The 19,230-nt window shown below is 42.1% G+C and overlaps 1 protein-coding gene and 1 pseudogene across 5 annotated transcripts in view; both read right to left on the reverse strand.

Annotated features, from left to right (window-relative positions):
- SPECC1 (sperm antigen with calponin homology and coiled-coil domains 1) overlaps positions 1 to 19,230 on the reverse strand; it is a 328,700-nt gene that overhangs the window by 204,278 nt on the left and 105,192 nt on the right. For all 5 annotated transcript variants that reach the window (XM_011971260.1, XM_011971261.1, XM_011971262.1 and 2 more), the window contains exon 3: positions 15,801 to 15,936. In XM_011971260.1, coding sequence (XP_011826650.1) covers positions 15,801 to 15,936 — 136 coding nt within the window. The remainder of the gene's footprint in view (positions 1 to 15,800; positions 15,937 to 19,230) is intronic.
- Positions 13,378 to 14,540, reverse strand: LOC105532919 (annotated as a pseudogene).

A 19,230-nucleotide genomic window follows, 5' to 3' on the forward strand; every position in this document is an offset into this window, starting at 1 on the left:
AAAGAATTAATTCAGCACCATGTTCTCACTCATAGGTGGGAATTGAACAATGAGAACACTTGGACACAGTAAGGGGAACATCACACACTGGGGCCTGTTGTGGGGTGGGGGGACGCAGGAGGGATAGCATTAGGAGATATATCTAATGTAATTGATGAGTTAATGGGTGCAGCACACCAACATGACACATGTATACATATGTAACAAACCTGCACGTTGTGCACATGTACCCTAGAACTTAAAGTATAATTTTAAAAAAGAGAGAAAAAAAAAAGAATTAATTCAGCACCTTAACTAGTGTGGAGTTCATAACATCCTCACAACTGGGTTTACCTCGGACACCACCAGAAGCTGAAAGCCATTCCTGCTCCATCCACGTATGATGGATAAACAAAGTGTGGCTATCCAGGCAATGGATTATTATTCAGCCTTAAAAAGGAAGGAGATTCTGACACATGCCCCAGTGTGGATGAACCTGAAGGATACTATGTTAAGGGAAATAAGCCAGTCACAAAAGGATACTGTATGATCTCACTTGGATGCAGAATCTTAAACAGTCAAACTCACAGAAACAGAAAGTCAAGTGGTGACCGCCAAGGGCTGCAGACAGGGCAATGGGGAGTTGTTCAGTGGGTACAGATCCGTAAGCTTGAGGGACCTGCTATGCAGCATTGCCCGTGAATTACACACTTAAAAATGTGTTCAGAGGGTAGATCTCTTACTACAATGTGAAAATGAATTAAATGTAGAATAAAATAGAAGAAAATGAAAATACAGACAATTCCAAACTTACGATGGTATGACTTACCCTTTTTGACCGTAAGGTGATGCAAACGTGACACACATTCAGTAGAAGCTGTACTTCAAGTGCCCAGACAACCATTCTGCTTTTCACTTCCAGTAAATTAGGTTGGTGCAAAAGTAATTGCAATTTTGAAAATGGCAAAAATCACAATTACTTTTTTGCACCAATCTAATACATTATATAAGATATTCAACACTTTATTATAAAATGGGCTCTGTATTCGATGATTTTGTCCAAATGTAGGCTAATATGAGTGTTCTGAGCCCCGTTTAAGGCAGGCTGGGCTCAGTTATGATGTTCGGAAGGTTAGGTGCATTAAATGTATTTTCAACTTAGCATATATTCAGCTTATGATGGGTTTATCTGGAAGTAACCAATGAAATAACTGGAGGAACATCTGTACTGAATATGAATTTTTTTTAATCACAAAATATATTCATTGATAAATGATCTCTCTAAAATTATGAAAACAACAACAAACTCATTCCTGGCATTCTGTGATTTTGCAGGTTCTCATCTCCAAACAGACTTGGCCCCATCTGCCCCAAGCCCCTCCCTTGAGTCCCCAACACTTCTTCAGGGCCCTTCAGAACTCACAGTGAAATCAACACTTCCTATAGACTGAGCTCTCTGAATGTCCCCTCACTTCCACAGCTGGATGAATCCCACCACTGCCTTTCCAAGCCAGTCTGTTCATTTTCTCACATTTCCCAAGCTGAAGGTCTCGCTGTACCTCATACCTATGACTGTTGCTTCCCCACTGTCTGTTCCCTTCCCCACTGTAAACAGACACCCTCCATCTCCGCAGTTCATGCAGCAGGACCTGGCATCCTCTTCCCCTCCCTGTTGCCATCTACACACCCCCACTCCATTCTCCCCATTCCCTGACATCCCTGGCTCACGGTGCTCCTCCTTCTGTGGCATCCAAGAAACTGACCCACCCATCTTCCAGTCTCTCAATTCCAAGACTTCCAACATCGCCTTCCTCCACTCTTACCCCAGCAAGCCAACCCATCCATGGTTTTCTCTCAGCCTCTGTTTCCTAATCTGCAAATCCTGGTACCAATATTTATCTCGAATGGACTTGGACAGTCTGCTTAATCTCTTTATGCCTCAGTCTCCTGATCTATAAAATGGGAATGATAATAAGGAGACTATGTCATAGGGTTGTAGTAAAGACTAAAGGAGACTATATTCATTGCATACTGAGAACAGTGGTTAGCACATAGTGAGCAAAGAATGCTAGTCACCAGTAATAGTAATTCTACAGCAGGTAAAGATGAAGGGGGAAGAAAACAAGTCTCCCTACCTGAGGCAAACAGAGTAGCAGAACAAAGAACTCTGGAGTCAGACGCTGGGTTTGAATTTGGGAACACTACCTATCCTGGAGCCTTGGCTTCTTCACATGTCAGATGGGGATAAGAATACTTACCTTCCATGTTAGACGAGTTCCCCTGATAGGAGCCCAGAGTTATTCCCTCCCCGTGTCAGAGAGGACAGGTGTCTCAGGTTGGAGCCTCAGGCATTACCTGGGTGTGATGCAGGTAACTGGAGCATGCAGGGGTCCAGGTATCAGCGAGGACATGGACAGCTTCTTGGCAGTGAGCCAGTCACGACTGCTTGCCCTTACTGATCACCATCTGAGATGTCTGAGATTCTGCAAGCATTCAAGTGGAGTTTGGCCACAGTAAAACTAGCCCTTCACATTTATTTTGCCTTTTAGAAAACACTGATATCAGTTTAAAATAGTGACATGTCTTTGGATCCCACGTGTGCTATATAAAGAAACATCTAAATGGGCACTTCCATGTCTCGTGGTTTTAAAAATGTTTTAAATGTGGCTGTGCAAACCTCCTTCTAGCCGACTGCTGTCTCCAGAAGAGATCCATGTTCACTCCTTATCCCTTGGGAAGGCCCATCAGATTTCATCTCACTCGTCCCTCTGCTAACATAAGCAGAAATCTTACCCTACACCAACTTTACCATTCATCAGGAGAATCCAGCAATCCCACTTCCAGGTATATACCCTCAAAAAGTCAAAGCAGTGTCTCAAGGAGATATTTGTACACCTGTGTACAGAGCAGCATTATTCACAATAGCCAAAAGGTAGAAATGGGCCAAGGGTCCTTCAACAGGAGAATGGATAAAGAAAATATGATATATCCACACAAGGAAATATTATTTAACCTCAAAAAGGAAGGAAATTCTGACACGTGCTACAGCGCGGATGAACCTTGAGGATATTATGCTGAGTGAAATAAGCCAGTTGCAAAAGGACAAACACTGTATGATGCCACTCTTATGAGGAACCTAGAGCAGTCAGATTCATAGAGACAAAGAATAGAACAGCACTTGCCAGGAGCTGAGGGAAGCGGAATGGGAAGCAAGTGTTTAATGGGGACAGAATTTCACTTTGGGAAGATGAAATAGTTCTGGAAATGGAAGGTGGTGATGGTTGTACAACAATGTGAATGAACTTAATGCCACTGAACTGTACACTTAAAAATGATTATGTGTATTTTTCCACAGTTCAAAAACCAGGAAAGTTGAGAGCCGATTGGCTCTCCCCTTCAGAATATATCCAGACACTGCTATTCCCCGGTGCCACGGCTGCCGGCCCAGCCCAGATCACTTCTTTCCTAGACCACAGCCCTAGCCTCCAAACGTCTGCGCACTCCATCTGTCCACTCTCAACAAGCAGCCCAAAGCAGTTGTTTTAAAACAAGGTCAGGTCATACCACGGCTCTGTGCAAAACCTTGCAAAAATTCCCCAGTGGAGTCAGAGTAAAAAAATCCAAAGTCCTGACAGTGACTCGCAAGCTCCCCCATCTTTCTGCCCTCCTCCCCAACTGCTTGTTCACTCTGCTGCGGCCCCACTGGCCTTCCCACCGCTCCCTGGACGTGGTGGACACGGGCCAGCGGTCATCTCTGCCTGGAATGTCCACCACTCCAGCTGTCCACCCGGCTTTCTCATCTCTCCCACGACTTGCTCAATTACCTTTATGAAGGCAGGGATGTTTGTCCTGCTCACTCATATATATTCCTTTTGCCTAGAACAGTGCCAGGCACATGGTAGCCACTCAAAGATATTTGTTGAATTAATGAATAAATAGAAGGATTGTTTCTAAAGTCAGAAACATTTGTCAGAACCAGAACTTGGAGCAGAGGAGCAGGTGGGTGCTTTTGACAAGGCTGCCACCTAGTGGCTGGATTCCTTGAGAGCCTTCTGGGGGTTCCCCCACCTTTCACTTGACCCTGGGGCAGGCAGGGAGGACTACCACCTGCACACAAGGAATCTCCTCATTCCCTAAAAGCCACACCATTGTGTAAGATGAGATATACACAAAGGACACTTCAGGGAGAAAAAGAAGAATAAGAACTGGAATCCAGGCTAGGCGCAGTGGCTCATGCCTGTAATCCCAGCACCTTGGGAAGCCAAGGCAGGAGCCCAGGAGTTCAAGACCAGCCTGGGCAACATGGTGAGACCCCGGTGGTGTGCACCTGTAGTCCCAGCTACTCGAGAGCTGGGGCAGGAGGATCTCTTGAGCCCAGAAGTTGGAGGCTGCAATCAGCTATGGTTGCACCACTGCACTCCAGCCTGGGCAACAGAGCAAAACTGTCTCTAGAAAAAAAAAAAAAAAAAAAAATCAGAATTCTTTTTTTTGAATCCAGATATGTAAATAATATTAATGAAAGAAAACCAATTAGAAAAAGTGGATGTTCCATAATGAAACCTGGGGTGGGCACGGGAGAGAATAAGTCAAACTTGTTTGACCTTCCTGAAGCTAAGGTTCCTGGTCTAGATAAAATAACCATGCTCTTCCTCTGGTTGTTGTGAGCATCAAGAGAGACAGCAGCTCAGAGAAGCCAGCACGTGCAGGTAGGTGGCAGGCCTCGAAAATAGTAGTCCCTTTCGTGATTTTTGCTGTGTTCTTGCTATTGTTGGAACAAACTTTGGCATAGCCCCAGAGAACAGCATAAGGCCTGGCAACTAGAAACTGGAAATAGCCTTGAGAAGAATGAAGAAGCTCATGCCTCCCCATTCAAGCAGTTCCAGTACCACCCATGACAGACGGCAAGTTGGCGCCCTAGACAAGGCTGAGACAATAATATAATTATTACGACCAAAAGATTACACGTTTCTTCCTGGAGTAGATTTCAGGGATTCTCCCTGAGGACAGATCAGCTCCCAGGAAAGGGTGCAGTAAAATACAGGCCGGCTATAGGTTTAATTCTTGTGCGTTCAAAGTCACAAATACTGTATTAAAATTTCATGACAAAAATATTTCTCAAAATTAACACATTTGAAATAAAATACAGATAATACCATGCTATGCATCGTAGAAAACTTGTCCCCAAGTCAAAAGTATAAACACTAAGTCTTGCCTGCCATAAAAAGAATTCTGTCCCCTACAAGTCTAATATATGGTTGATTTCCTCTGAGAGGAAATTTTTCTGAAAGGAAATCAACTATATATTGCCAGAATTCCCTCAATTTCCTTTAATTTTATTCTTTTTCTTCACAGCTAAGCCTATAGAAAATTGCTTTAAGTCCAGTGAGCATCTAGTTTCTAACACGCTAAATAATTTCCATCTCTGTATCAATTGTATTTTTATTTTTTTGAGACTGAGTCTCACTGTGTCGCCCAGGCTCAAGTACAGTGGCACGATCTCGGCTCACTGCAGCCTCCACCTCCCAGGTTCAAGACATTCTCCTGCCTCAGCCTCCCAAGTAGCTGGGATTACAGGTGCCCGCCACCACACTTGGCTAATTTTTTTGTATTTTTAGTAGAGAAGGGGTTTCGCCATGTTGGTCAGGCTGGTCTCAAACTACCTCAGGTGATCCGCCTGCCTCGGCCTCCCGGAGTGCTGGGATTACAGGCATGAGCCACCGCACTCGGCAGTATTGATATTTTAAAACTCACGCTTATTACTACAGGTTGAGTATCCCTTATCCAAAATGCTCAGGACCATAAGTGTACTGGATTTCTGATTTTTTATTTTAGAATATTTGCATTCTACTTACCAGTTGAGCATCCCTAATCTGAAAATCCAAAATCCAAAATGCTCCAGTGAGCATTTCCTTTGAGCATCATGTCAGTGCTCAAAACATTTCAGATTTTGGAGCATTTGGGATTTTGAATTTTTGGATTTGGGCTGTTCAACCTGTACAACTGGTTGCTGTAGCCCCAACCAGCACTTTCATTTTCCTGGTTTTCTCGCATGTAAAATAGACAAAATGCAATCAAATATTGAAATGATTACCAAAACATACAACTGCAGAGGTGGTAAGACCTACAACAGAGAGGTGCTGCATACCACTGCTCCTAATGGTCATCCCAATAGACTGGAATTCACCTATTCCAAATGAGGCAGTTTGGGGACACTATGACAACAGACAAAAGTATCAGTTGTCCAAAGGTGCTACAAAAATGTTGAGGACTACTGACATATAAAAATAAAAGCTCTCAGCCGGACACGGTGGCTCACGCTTGTAATCCCAGCACTTTGGGAGGCCGAGGCGGGTGGACCACCTGAGGTCGGGAGTTCGAGACCAGCCTGACCAACATGGAGAAACCCCATCAATACTAAAAGTACAAAATTAGCCGCCCGTGGTGGCGTGTGCCTGTAATCCCAGCTACTCAGGAGGCCGAGGCAGGAGAATCGCTTGAACCCGGGAGGCAGAGGTTATGGTGAGCCGAGATCACGCCATTGCACTCCAGCCTGGGCAACAAGAGTGAAACTCCGTCTCAAAAAATAAAATAAAATAAACCAAAAAATAAAAGCTTCAGAAACAAAATGTAATTTTCAAATTCAACCCTATTAAGTCATATACTTTAATTTCACTTAAATGAAGTAATCGACAAACAATTCGTGTAACTAGGAGAATAATAACTGTCACTTACATTTCATTGCAGTCTGTAAAGTATTCACAGACCTTTTCCCCAACATCACTGTGTAGTAGATATGTAATTATTTCCTTTCTTTGACAAATAAAGGATGCCAATGTCCCTTGGGGCATGGGAACTTGTCTACTTTAGGAGCCAATATAAAACCAAGGTATTTTCCTAGAATCCTGTGCAAAGGAGCAGATGTTATAAGCAAACAAACACACACAAAAAATCCACCAACAAATGGCTAAAGAACACTACAAAAGGCAAGTAGAAGAGGAAGGATTTTGTAAAGGCAAAAAAAAAGTTTAGTTTATATTTATATTGTCTAAGTTTACATTGTATTTACCTTGTTTTTAATTTTTTATAGCAATGTATGCATATGTTTAAAATGTTCAAACAGCACAGGAAAATCTAAAATGAAAAAATTTTCCTCTGCCACTTTCAATTCTGGTAACTCTCCTTAAAGAGAATCATTCTGATATCCTTCCAGGAAAAAAAGTTGATTTTAATAATTCATATATACTTTTAAAATCAAAACCAAATTAAGGTTGTATCATATGCACCATATTATTTTCCCCACTTAGTAATGTATCTTGGAGATCTTTCCCTATTAGTACACACAAATCTACTGTATTCATTTTCATGCCTGTATACTCTTCTACTGCACCAAAATCACATTGTTCAACCAGCCCTGTATGAATACATACTTAGGTTGTTTCCCGTATTATACTATTATAAATAATCATGCAACAGAACTTGCTCATACATGTTGGCATTCTTTTTTTTTTTTTTTTTTTTTTGAGACAGAGTCTCGCTCTGTCACCCAGGCTGGAGTGCAGTGGCGCGATCTCGGCTCACTGCAAGCTCTGCCTCCCGGGTTTACGCCATTCTCCTGCTTCAGCCTCTCGAGTAGCTGGGACTACAGGCGCCCGCCACCATGCATGTTGGCATTCTTTTCCAAGAATATCAGTAACGTTAAGTGCTAAATAATAGAAATGCTTTGTCAAAGGTTATATTAATATTTAGATAGATATTACCAAATTGTCCTTGTGCATCAACCATATGTGACTCCTTATACCCTTAATGACACCAGAAATGATAAACTGTTTTAATTTTTGCTAATGTATCAGGGGAAATTATACACCTAGTTGTTGTTTTGCTTGCTTTATTTATTTATTTATTTTTTGTGAGACAGGGTCTCACTGTTGCCCAGGCTGGAGTGCAGTGGCACAATTTCAGTTCACTGCAGCCTTCACTTCCCAGGTTCAAGTGATCCTCCCACCTCTGTCTCCCAAGTAGCTGGGACCACAGGCACACGCTTCCATGCTTGGCTAATTTTTGCATTTTTTGTACAGATGGGATTTCACCATGTTGCCCAGACTGGTCTCAAACTCCTGGGCTCAAGCGATCTGCCCGCCTCAGCCTCCCAAAGTGCTAGGATTACAGGCCTGAGCCACCACACCCAGCCTTACTTTACATTTCTTGAACTATAAGTAAGGCTTCATATCTTCCCACTGGCCATCTGTATTTTTTCATGGGAGCTATATATATTTCTATTATATTATTTTTCCTTTTCTTTTTTTTTTTTTTGAGCTAGTGTCTCACTCTGTCACCCAGGCTAGAGTGCAGTGGTGTGTTCATAGCTCATGGCAGCCTCAAACTCCCAGGGTCAAACAATCCTCCCACCTCAGCCTCCCAAGTAGCTGGGACTACAGGCATGCACCCAGCTAATTTGTATTTATTTATTTATTTTTGTAGAGATGAGGTCTCACTATGTTGCCCAGGCTGGTCTTGAACTCCTGGGTTCAAGCAATCCTCCCACTTCGGCCTCCCAAATTGCTGCGATTATAGGCATGAGCCACCACATCTGGCCTATTTTTCCTTTTCTTATTGATTTGTATAAACTCTTTGTAAATAAGCCTTTTGTTACATGTATTGCAAATAATTTCCTCTTTTTGCAAAGAAGTTTCTTATACTTATGAAAGTACGTTTTTCATCTTTTCCTTTATGGCTTCTGTGTTTGTTCCTACTTAGAAAGGCTCTTCCAAGGCCAAGACTACGAATTAATTCTCTGATGCTTTCTCTTTGTAGTTTTGCAGTTTCATTTTTTAATATTTAAATCTTTAATCCTCTTAGAATTTATTTTGATGGGAGGAATGAGATAGTGATCCAGCTGCATTCTTTCTTAAATACTTACTCGGTCACATTTTTTAGAGAATTATCCACTGTGATACAAAATGCCGCCTTTCCCCTCTACTAAATCTTCCAGTGTATTCTGCACTTTGTCCACCGTTCCACTGAGCTGCCTAGCGCCTCTTCAGTTCCAGAATGCCTAAGGTTAATCCCCTGATTACTATTTTCAGAATTCTCCTGGTTACTCTAGAATATCTATTCTGCTAGGTCAGGATTTCTTAGCAGCAGTACTGTTGACAGTTTTGGGCAGGACACTCTGCTGCAGGGACGGTCCTGTGCATCCTAGGATGTTTAGTATCTCTGGCTTCTACCCACTAGATGGCAGTAGCAGCTCTGAGTCATAATAGCCAAAAAAAAAAAAAAAAAAGTCTCCAGACATTGCCAATTGTTCCCTGGGTTGGAACTGGAGGGGCAAAATCGTTCCCCATTGAGAACAACGGGTTTCAGATAAATTCCAGTTATTTTATTATGTTTCCACTCCCAAATTCCCACTGATATTATAATCAAGGTGAAAATGAATTCTTAGAATAATTCAGACATCCTTATTACATTTTATATGTTGTACTAATTAAGTTTAATCTTAATTCTATTTAATTTTCCTATCTAAGAATCACACATATGTTTTCACTTATTTATATCTTCTTTGAAGGACATAAGACTTCTTCAAAAGAGTTTTAAGATATTTTTATATAGATGCTTACACTATTTATTTCTAAATATTTTGCCCTTTCATTCTTTATAAATAGAATTGTTTCTTACATTATTATCTTTCTAATTAGTCACTGATAAGAAAGCAATTGATGGCTGGCGTGGTGGCTCATGCCTGCAATCCCAACACTTTGGAAGGCCAAGGTAGGTGGACCACGAGGTCAGGAGATCAAGACCATCCTGGCTAACATGGTGAAACCCCACCTCTACTAAAAATACAAAAAATTAGCCGGACGTGGTGGCGGGCACCTGTAGTCCCAGCTGCTCGGGAGACTGAGGCAGGAGAATGGCGTGAACCCGGGAGGCGGAGCTTGCAGTGAGCCGAGATCGTGCCACAGCACTCCAGCCTGGGCTACAGAACGAGACTCCATCTCAAAAAAAAAAAAAAAAAAAAGCTATTGATATATTATAGTCTACAACTAGCCACATACCAAACTCTTATTGTCTCTAATAGAATTTAAGAAAATTCTAAGACACAATTTTCAGGAAATTCAAAGCATACAATGTTATTATCTGATTACAATTATTTTGCTCCCTCATTTCCAATATTTATGTGCTTCTATATCTCTCTTATCTTACTGCCTTGGTTAATATCTACAGAAAATTTTAGATGACAGTGGTGATAGTAAGCAACCTTGAATTATCTTTGACTTTAATGGGAATCGCTGGCTTTTGTTTGTGACACATACCTCATTAAAGATGTCTCTGCACATGTACAGTCTATCAAGAGTTTGTTGTTAAATCAGAAAGATTGTTAATTGTGTCAAATGTATGTTCTGTATCTACAGAGATAACCGCACAGTTTTTCTTCTTTGGCCTGTTAATATGGTATGATGGATTGTATTCTAAAATTTCTTAATATTCATCCATTCTTGGGTGGCATAAATTCACTTAGTTGTGATGTATACTACTGTTCTTTTAATGTATTGTCGAGCCTACGTGCTAATATTTTTATTTCAATTTTTTTAAATTTTTATTTATTTCTTTATTTTTTTGAGACGGAGTCTTGCTCTGTCACCCAGGCTGGAAGGCAGTGGCACGATCTCGGCTCACTGCAACCTCCGCCTCCCAGGTTCAAGTGATTCTCCTGCCTCAGCCTCCTGAGTAGCTGGCACCCGCCACCGCGCCCAACTAATTTTTGTATTTTTAGTAGAAATGGGGTTTCACCATGTTGGCTGGGCTAGTCTTGATCTCCTGACCTCGTGATCCACCTGCCTTGGCCTCCCAAAGTGCTGGGATTACTGGTGTGAGCCACCACGCCCGGCTGATCTCAAATTTTTATATTAATATTTGATCATGGGATCAGTCTGTCTTTTTTTTCCTTTTCAACACTTTATATCGTTTATTAATGCAGTATACATTAGATCTAAAATCTGCAGTTTCTAAGCACACCATGTTTAGATCTTTCAGATCCCTCTGCAGTTTTAAGTTATTTCTACAGAGGTACTTTTAAGTGAATGAATAACACATTCTATAATTCCTGAAAATATAGTACAGAGTGAAATGATTTAAATATAATTTAGGCACATGTTGATTATGAAAATAGATAATTTCTCAATACAATACTTCTCTGTCTTGGGAAAAATAATAAAGCAAAGAAAATAATTCATTTCTGAAGTTGCTTTCCTTCACTTGTAAAGGTCTGATCTCCTCCCACTATGCATACGTACCCTTTACTGTTAAGGAAAGCTTTGCATATTTAGATATAGAAGAATAGGCTACATAAATACTAAAGATGTGTCATTCTCCCAAAGGAGACAAAAGTGGTTTTCAATGATTCCTTGCCTCATGTTGATGAGTCTGTAGAATTCAGAACCCTGTGGACACAGCTAATATCCCTGCTCTTGGGGTAGATGTAAGGACACCAGGTCATTGGTAGGGAGGTACAGGCCCTTCCTCTGCTGTTGCAGAGAGAAAATGACTCAAGAAAAGTGGGCTAAAATTTGTTTAAATAAAAAAACAGGCTGGGTGCCATGGCTCATGCTTGTAATCTCAGCACTTTGGGAGGCCGAGGCGAGCGGATCACAAGGTCAGGAGATTAAGACTATCCTGGCTAACATGGTGAAACCCCGTCTCTACTAAAAATACAAAAATTAGCTGGGCGTGGTGGTATGCACCTGTAGTCCCAGCTACTTGGGAGGCTGAGGCAGGAGAATTGTTTGAATCCGGCAGGCAGAGGTTGCAGTGAGCCAAGATCGCACCACTGCACTCCAGCCTGGCGACAGAGTGATACTCCATCTCAAAAAACAAAAACAAAAACAAAAAATCAAAAAATGTAAGTAAAAGAATCATAGGTGCTGACTGATTGGTATTACCTCTTGGACCAGCCAAATACCTTTATTTTTACTTTCTATATATACATATATATTTTGGTGGCTGTAATCAAATGTATGTTTAAAATTCCTCATTCCTCACTGTAGGGTTCTAGCTGCAATTATACTACATTGGCTTTGAACAGGCACCTCTACCATATTCATTGATATTGTGTAAGCTTTGATTGCAGTAGATCTGGATTTAATACCTATTTCTAAGCTGGCCCTATGTAAACTATTTGGTATTTGAATTAAATGAATATTAATGATGCACCTTGGCTTTTTGGTTTTGAAGTATCTTCCTATGCTTGTGCTGATTGTATGAGAAAACTAGGCTAATAGCGTGAATAGACAGAATTGCTTGGTCTGGTGTTGAGTGGAACTTGCCTAGAATAAAATTCTGAGAAATGCTCATTTATAAGTGTTGTAGTGATAGGTAAGTTCTTCCTCCATCCAGAGTTCCACTGTACCTTTGGAATGACAGTGATGTACAATGATGTCCTTCTTTCCACTCTGTCTCAATCAGTAAGAAGTGGATATTACTTTAACTTAGCCAGTGTTTTGTTCTAAACAGTAAACATTATACAAATGGACCTGAAAAGAGTCTTAGCAAGTCTGAACTCACCATATTCATACGGTGTGGCAGGTATTTAAAGAGGGAGGCATCACTAAAACTATTTATAAGCCTGAACAACCTTTTCAAAGTTTTCATAAAGTTTTTATAATTTAAATATCCATACTGCATCAAGGTATTCAATAAATATAATCGCATATGTTGTGCTTTCCATAAATTAAAATCCTCAAATGCATCTCAAACCAAGATGGTATTTCTACATCACGCCTATCTAAAAGCAAATATAATATATACTATTCCCGGTCATAAAACCAGAAAAACCCCTCTACCGTGTTCAAAAGGCAGCGATATCTAGTTTCCCTACATCTATTAAATGAGTGCTTTTCTGTTAAAAATCAGAATATAAGCCGGGCGCGGTGGCTTACGCCTATAATCCCAGCACTTTGGGAGGCCAAGGCAGGTGGATCACAAGGTCAGGAGATCGAGACCATCCTGGCTAACACGCTGAAACCCCGTCTCTACTAAAAACACAAAAAAATTAGCCGAGCGTGGTGGCGGGCACCTGTAGTCCCAGCTACTAGGGAGGCTGAGGCACGAGAATGGCGTGAACCCGGGAGGCGGAGCTTGCAGTAAGCCGAGATCATGCCACTGCACTCCAGCCTGGGAGACAGAGCGAGACTCCGTCTCAAAAAAAAAAAAAAAAAAAATCAGAATATGGAAAAAAAATCTATTTTTTCCTCTATGCATCACTGAGAACAAGCATAATCCTCTAAATTTTTTTTTTAATTTCCTTACAGTGTTATTTCTTCTAGACAACTGAGAGGATGGAGAAAGAGAAGTGATGAGGAAAACATTTTCATCTTGTACATCTTCCTCCAGCCCCTAAAATTCTCATCTGACACTTTGTGACATGTGTAGTGGTGTCAGCATCTCTTCAAATCTAGCTCCTTTCATGTTGGACCCTCTCCTTGGCTTCTTGAAGATCACACCCAGATAGATCACAATTCTCTAAATCAGTTCCTGCCAGAGTTGCTCCTCTGAGGTTACAGTTCTTCAACGCTGCATTTTTTAAGGTAGCCACTCTCAGGTTAATTCCTGTCACATGACTTCCTTCCATATCCACACTTTTGAGGTTAGCACCTTCTAAATTGGCTTTAAGACCGGAAGGATCCTCAAAATTACACAGTTTCAGGGATGCTCCTTCTGCATTAGAACAGAGTATCTTGACTCCCTGGAGATTTGCACAGTCAAGCACTGATCCAGAGAGATCGGCTTGTTCAAGACTTACACAGCAAAGATTTGCATGTGCAACACTGCAGCAGCTTAAATTGGCCGTTTTGAAGTTAATGTATCGAGGGTCCAAACGAGAAAGATCAGCACCACTGAAGTTTAAACCCTGGCATCGCAGTTCTGATTTGGTTGGAGTTACTAGCAAAAATCAGACAAATTCCTTTCGGGATATTGGTAAATAATCCTCCAGTGGTTGAGAATTCTTTATTGCCACTTCTAGGTGTTCAATCAATGAGTAAATACCAAAAAATCTTGCTTCTTCTAACACATCCAATAAATGAATGCCATCATTTACAATAAGCTATCCGTGACGCAAGCAGTTCAAAATGGGTTCAAAGTACTCAGGACTTCGGTCAGTTAAGAAAGCTCCTCTATGATCTTGCTTATTTCCCAGACACCTTTGTCCTTAAACACATGGGCCAGCATACTGTCAGGGTCTTTATTCGCTACAGTGCTCTGTGTGGTTGTAAAGTACCGCCCTCCAACATTTAATGTTAGCCAGTCTGTGTGGAATCCTGACAATCCCTCAGGTGGCTTAGAATCTGTCTGAGGATCAATAAATGGCTCTCCTCCACACACAAAACATCATCATCCCTGATCAAAGCAATATCATCAATCAGCTCACCTTTCCCATTATACACACTGGTGGCTTCTATGCTGAGTTTACTGCTGACCACAGAAAGCAAATCAGATAAAGTTCCATACACAGCAACCACCTTTCTGTTCTTAGGGCTGCCGTTCAGGAACATTGTGACCCACCTCATCGTGCTGCCCCCGCGGGGTCCTGAGTGAACTGCCACCCTCCCACCTGGTCCTCCTCCCACCTTTTTCTCCTCCCACCCTTCTCCTCGCTCCATCCACTGGGATTCACCTCCCTTCGCCACCTTCCTGCGCCTGGGGACACACCACACACACTCACTCTGTCCCACATCCGGACTCGGCTGGTCCTCCTTCCCACCCTGCCCCTAGGCTCCTCCCAGTCTGTCTTTTTTTGAGTGGGGCTTTATTAACTTTTGGAATCAGTGTAAGGCTGGCTTGATAAAAATAAATGGTACTTTTGTTTACCGTATTTTAAAAACCAAGTGTGTGTGTACGTTTAGTACAATATCAGTGTTCACAATGGTAAAGCCATTATATAGAAAAACCAGGCGATTCCCCTTATATCCAATAAAAGAAAGCCACATATAATCTTCACAGATTCAACTTTTTGAAAACCGAATAAATTAAAATATACCTTTTGAGATCTAGCCTGAATGTGACTTTTACGAAAAAAGCACAAAAATTGTAAGTGTACTACCCTTCAACACATTAAAAATTAATAATGATGTATTTCAGTTATTTTTCCCATCTTAGACAATTTAGCAATACACTGAGGGCTGCACTGTAAGAGTTAGACCATGAAAGCTTAGAGTTATTATCTATATGCGCAAAGAGAAAATTAAGCAAATTCTTCGATATTGCATGTTTCACATGCTCTGAACTCAAACAGAATGACTGAAAAACCTTTTCGGATTCTCAGAAAATGAGTAACACTGAGCAGGTTCACAGCTTCCAGCTGCCACTGCCGTCCAAGTCACTCTGAGCAACCTTCCACAGCTGCTGGGCGAGGCTCTTGCCAGCTTTCCACAGGGTTCAGTACAAATGTTAGACATCCACCTCTGCAAGGGATCGACGGGATTCATTTATTTCTCTAATGCATTCTGCATCCAGACAGCCCCACAACATACACCGCCCTGCCTGCATGTCAGAAGGATTTCACACATGCATGGTGACAAATGGACCTCTGGAGGGACCAAAGAAACCACAGCACATCCAGTTACCTTTTGTTTCTCATCGGTCTCCCCACTCTAGATGTAAACTCCCTGTGGGCAGTGACGTCATCTGCCTAAAACAGGTCTGGCACAGGGTAAGTGGTCAAGAAATATCTGACGAGGGAAGGACTGGATGGGTCATGGGTCACTGAAGTGCTTCCATGTGGCCAGGACTGAAGGCCTGCCGGGTCCTGCCTGCCCGGTCCCTCCTACCTGTGCCGCTCCTCAGGCGGCTCTCGGTGAGCTCCGAGATGGCTCCGGCAGTGGCGGTCTTCTTCAGGCGAGCCACCCCCGATGCAGTGGTACTTCCTGGCTTGTTGAGCGTGTCCTCACTGCTGGCCCTCTTGAGCTGAGAGAGTTGGAGGGAAAGAGAGAGGACAAAGAGGTGGTTTTCAGGAAGGAGCGCTATAAACAAGCAGAGCATGGGAGCTGGGCTATGTGCCCAGCAGTCAAGATACAATAACAGCACTTTGAGTAGCATGATAGAGTGACGTGAAAAAATGCAAAGCTACACAAACCTGTTTCTGTCATTACAGGTCTGAGTATGATCTCCCATGACTGTTTCAAAGGACAGCATAAGACTGTGTGTGAAGAATACCATCAGGTCACACTTCAAGTAATGAGCCTTAAAAAATGTGGCTGGGCACTGTGGCTCATGACTATAGTCCCAGAACTTTGGGAAGCTGAGGTGGGAGGACTGCTGGAGCTCAGGAGCTCAAGACCAGCCTGGGCAACACAGTGAGACTGTGTCTCACTAATTTTTTTTAAAATTAGCTGGGCATGATGACGCCCAGGAGGCTGAGGTGAGAGGATTGCTTGAGCCCAGAAGTTCAAGGTTGCAGTAAGCTATGATTGTGCCACTGCACTCTAGCCTGGGTGACAAAGTGAAACCTTGTCTCTAAACAAAAATATTAAATAAAAAATAAATCCGCTTTCCTGGTAGGGGAAAAAAAGAATGGGAACCAATGAAAAAAGAACTGGGAGATGAGCAAAAGGCAGGGTAGGGCAATGCACAAGAAATTCAAGGACAACAAAAAAGGGCTCATGACATAGGCCAGGAGGACGTGGAGGGAGAGAAACAATCTGAGTATCTGCTGTGGCCTCACCACCACGCGTTCTGTAGATTATCTCACACAGAAAATGTGTTCAAACGTGAGAAAGGAACTTTCTTGGAGGCTGGAAGACAGAAGAAAGCAGAGCCCCCTGTTCTGGCTTTGCTTTCTTCCCTGTCATGGGACAAACATTTGCTAAAAGGTGCTGAAGTCTAAGAAAGGAGACTCCTAAGTGATCCACACGTCAGGCCCAGATAGATTACATTTGAGGTTAATGAGAAAAACCACAACTAAATTCTCTCAACCACTGTTTAATCTTCATGAAAGAAGGCTCTGGAGAGGAACAGTGCAAAAAGACTGGAGAAGGCAGCTGCCCAGAGCCGTCTAATGTATCTGACATCCGGAGCACACAGTATGGAAAAGCCCTTAAATCAATGTGGACATGCAGTGGATGAGCCCCACCCATCACACAGGCTGAGGGGAAAAGCCCTGCTCCATCCTACTCCACTGGCTTTGGGGTCATTTACTGAGAGTTAGAAGTTTAAATATTTCCACAATTTTTTAAAGTTTCCATCTTTGCATCATTTAAATTTCAGGGTATAACTACCCTCAGCCCACCATAGCTTGATGGTGAAAAAACAGCAACACCAAGTGTTGGTGAGGCTGTGAAGCAACTGGAACGCGCGTGCCCTGTGGGTGGAAGTGTAAACTGGCATAATTGCTTTGGAAAGTGGCAGTATCTACTAACACCAAGGCCGGAAAATAGAAGAAAGCAACGCCCTCTGTGCTCACTTACTTCCCTTTCTTCCCTGTCATGAAAGGGGTAGGACAAACATTTGCTGAAAGGCACCAAGTCAAAGAAGGGAGACCCCTAAGTAAGCACAGCACACAGTCCTCTGTGATTCAGCAATCCCACTCCTAGATCCACACCCAAGAGAAGTGAGTACATAGGTACCTCAAAAGAATGTTCATAGCACCTTTTTTATAGCAGCCCAAAACTAGGACACCCCAAATGTCCTTCAACAGAAAGGATAAATGCAATGGGAACTACACAGCAAATAGGAAAAAAATGAATTACTGATACACTAATAAATGGGTGGCTGTCCCAGGTATTATGCTAAGTGAAAGAAGCAGACACAAAGGAGTATATACTGCCTGATTCCACTTGTATTAAGTTTAAAAGCTGCACAATCAAATGATGGTAATACAAGTCAGAATAGTGGTTACCTCTCGCGGAGTTACAACTGAAAAGAAACCTTCTGGGGTGCTGGAACGTTCGACATCTTGACAGGGTGGTGGTTACACAAGTATAAACAAATGTAAACATGCAATGAGCTTTATAGCTAAGATTAAGATTAGTGTACTTTATGGACTTTATTGTAAATATGCTGTGCTTCATTAAAACAGAAAAAGAAAATTGGGGTGAAGGAAGTCTGCAATTTGGGCAAAGTCCTAGTTCCACTCCTGCAAATACTAGCCTTCGGTTTTTTTTTTTTTTTTGTAATTTTTAAAACTTTACTGTTCTAAAATAAGCATAATATAAAATTCACCATTTTAAGTGCACAATTCAGTGGCATTAAATACATTCACCATGTTGTACAACAATCACCACCATCCATCTCCAGAAATGTTTACCGTCACAAATAAAGTCTACTCATTAAACAGTAACTCGCCGTTGCCTTTTAACAAGAGGGATGATGGTAGAAGTCTTTTTATTTTTTAGAGACAAGCTCTTGCTCTGTTACGCAGGCAGGAGTGTAGTAGTTCAATCATGGCTCGCTGCAGCCTTGAACTCCCGAGTTTTCCCACCTCAGCCTCCCAAGTAGCTAGGACTACAGGTGCACACCACTATGCCTGGCTAATTTTTTTAAAGTATTTTTGTTAAGGTGGGATCACATGGCTGAGCGCGGTGGCTCACGCATATAATCCTAGCCCTTTGGGAGGCCAAGGCAGACAGATCACCTGAGGTCAGGAGTTCATGACTGGTCAACACAGTGAAATCCCATCGCTACTAAAAATACAAAAATTAGCCGGGTGAATTTGAGACGAGCCTGGTCAACATGGCGAAACCCCATCTCTACTAAAAATACAAAAATTAGCCAGGTGTGGTGACGCATGCCTATAATCCCAGCTACTCAGGAGGCTGAGGCAGGAGAATCGCTTGAATCTGGGAAGTGGAGGTTATGGTGAGCCAAGATGGCGCCACTGCACTCTAGCCTGGGAGACAGAGCAAGACTCCATCTCAAAAAAAAAAGACAAGATCTCACTATGTTGCCCAGACTGGTCTGCAACTCCTGACCTCAAGCAATCCTCCACCTCAGCCTCCCAAATGCTGGTATTACAGGTGTGAGCCACCACTCCCAGCCTGATGGTAAATGTCTTAATATTAGCCATGTGATCTTGGTCAAGATTTTAAAACAAATAATTAACTTTAAAAACAAATAATTCACACTAAAAGGATAATTTGTGTGCAACTCCAGTTACTAGATGTCAGCATGATCACATTTTGTTTTCTTTTATCTTTTTTTTTTTTAGACAGAGTCTTACTCTGTCAGCCAGGCTAGAGTGCCGTGGTGCAATCTTGGCTCACT

The sequence above is a fragment of the Mandrillus leucophaeus genome, unplaced genomic scaffold (assembly GCF_000951045.1).
Source record: "Mandrillus leucophaeus isolate KB7577 unplaced genomic scaffold, Mleu.le_1.0 Scaffold995, whole genome shotgun sequence".
Classification (NCBI taxonomy): domain Eukaryota; kingdom Metazoa; phylum Chordata; class Mammalia; order Primates; family Cercopithecidae; genus Mandrillus; species Mandrillus leucophaeus.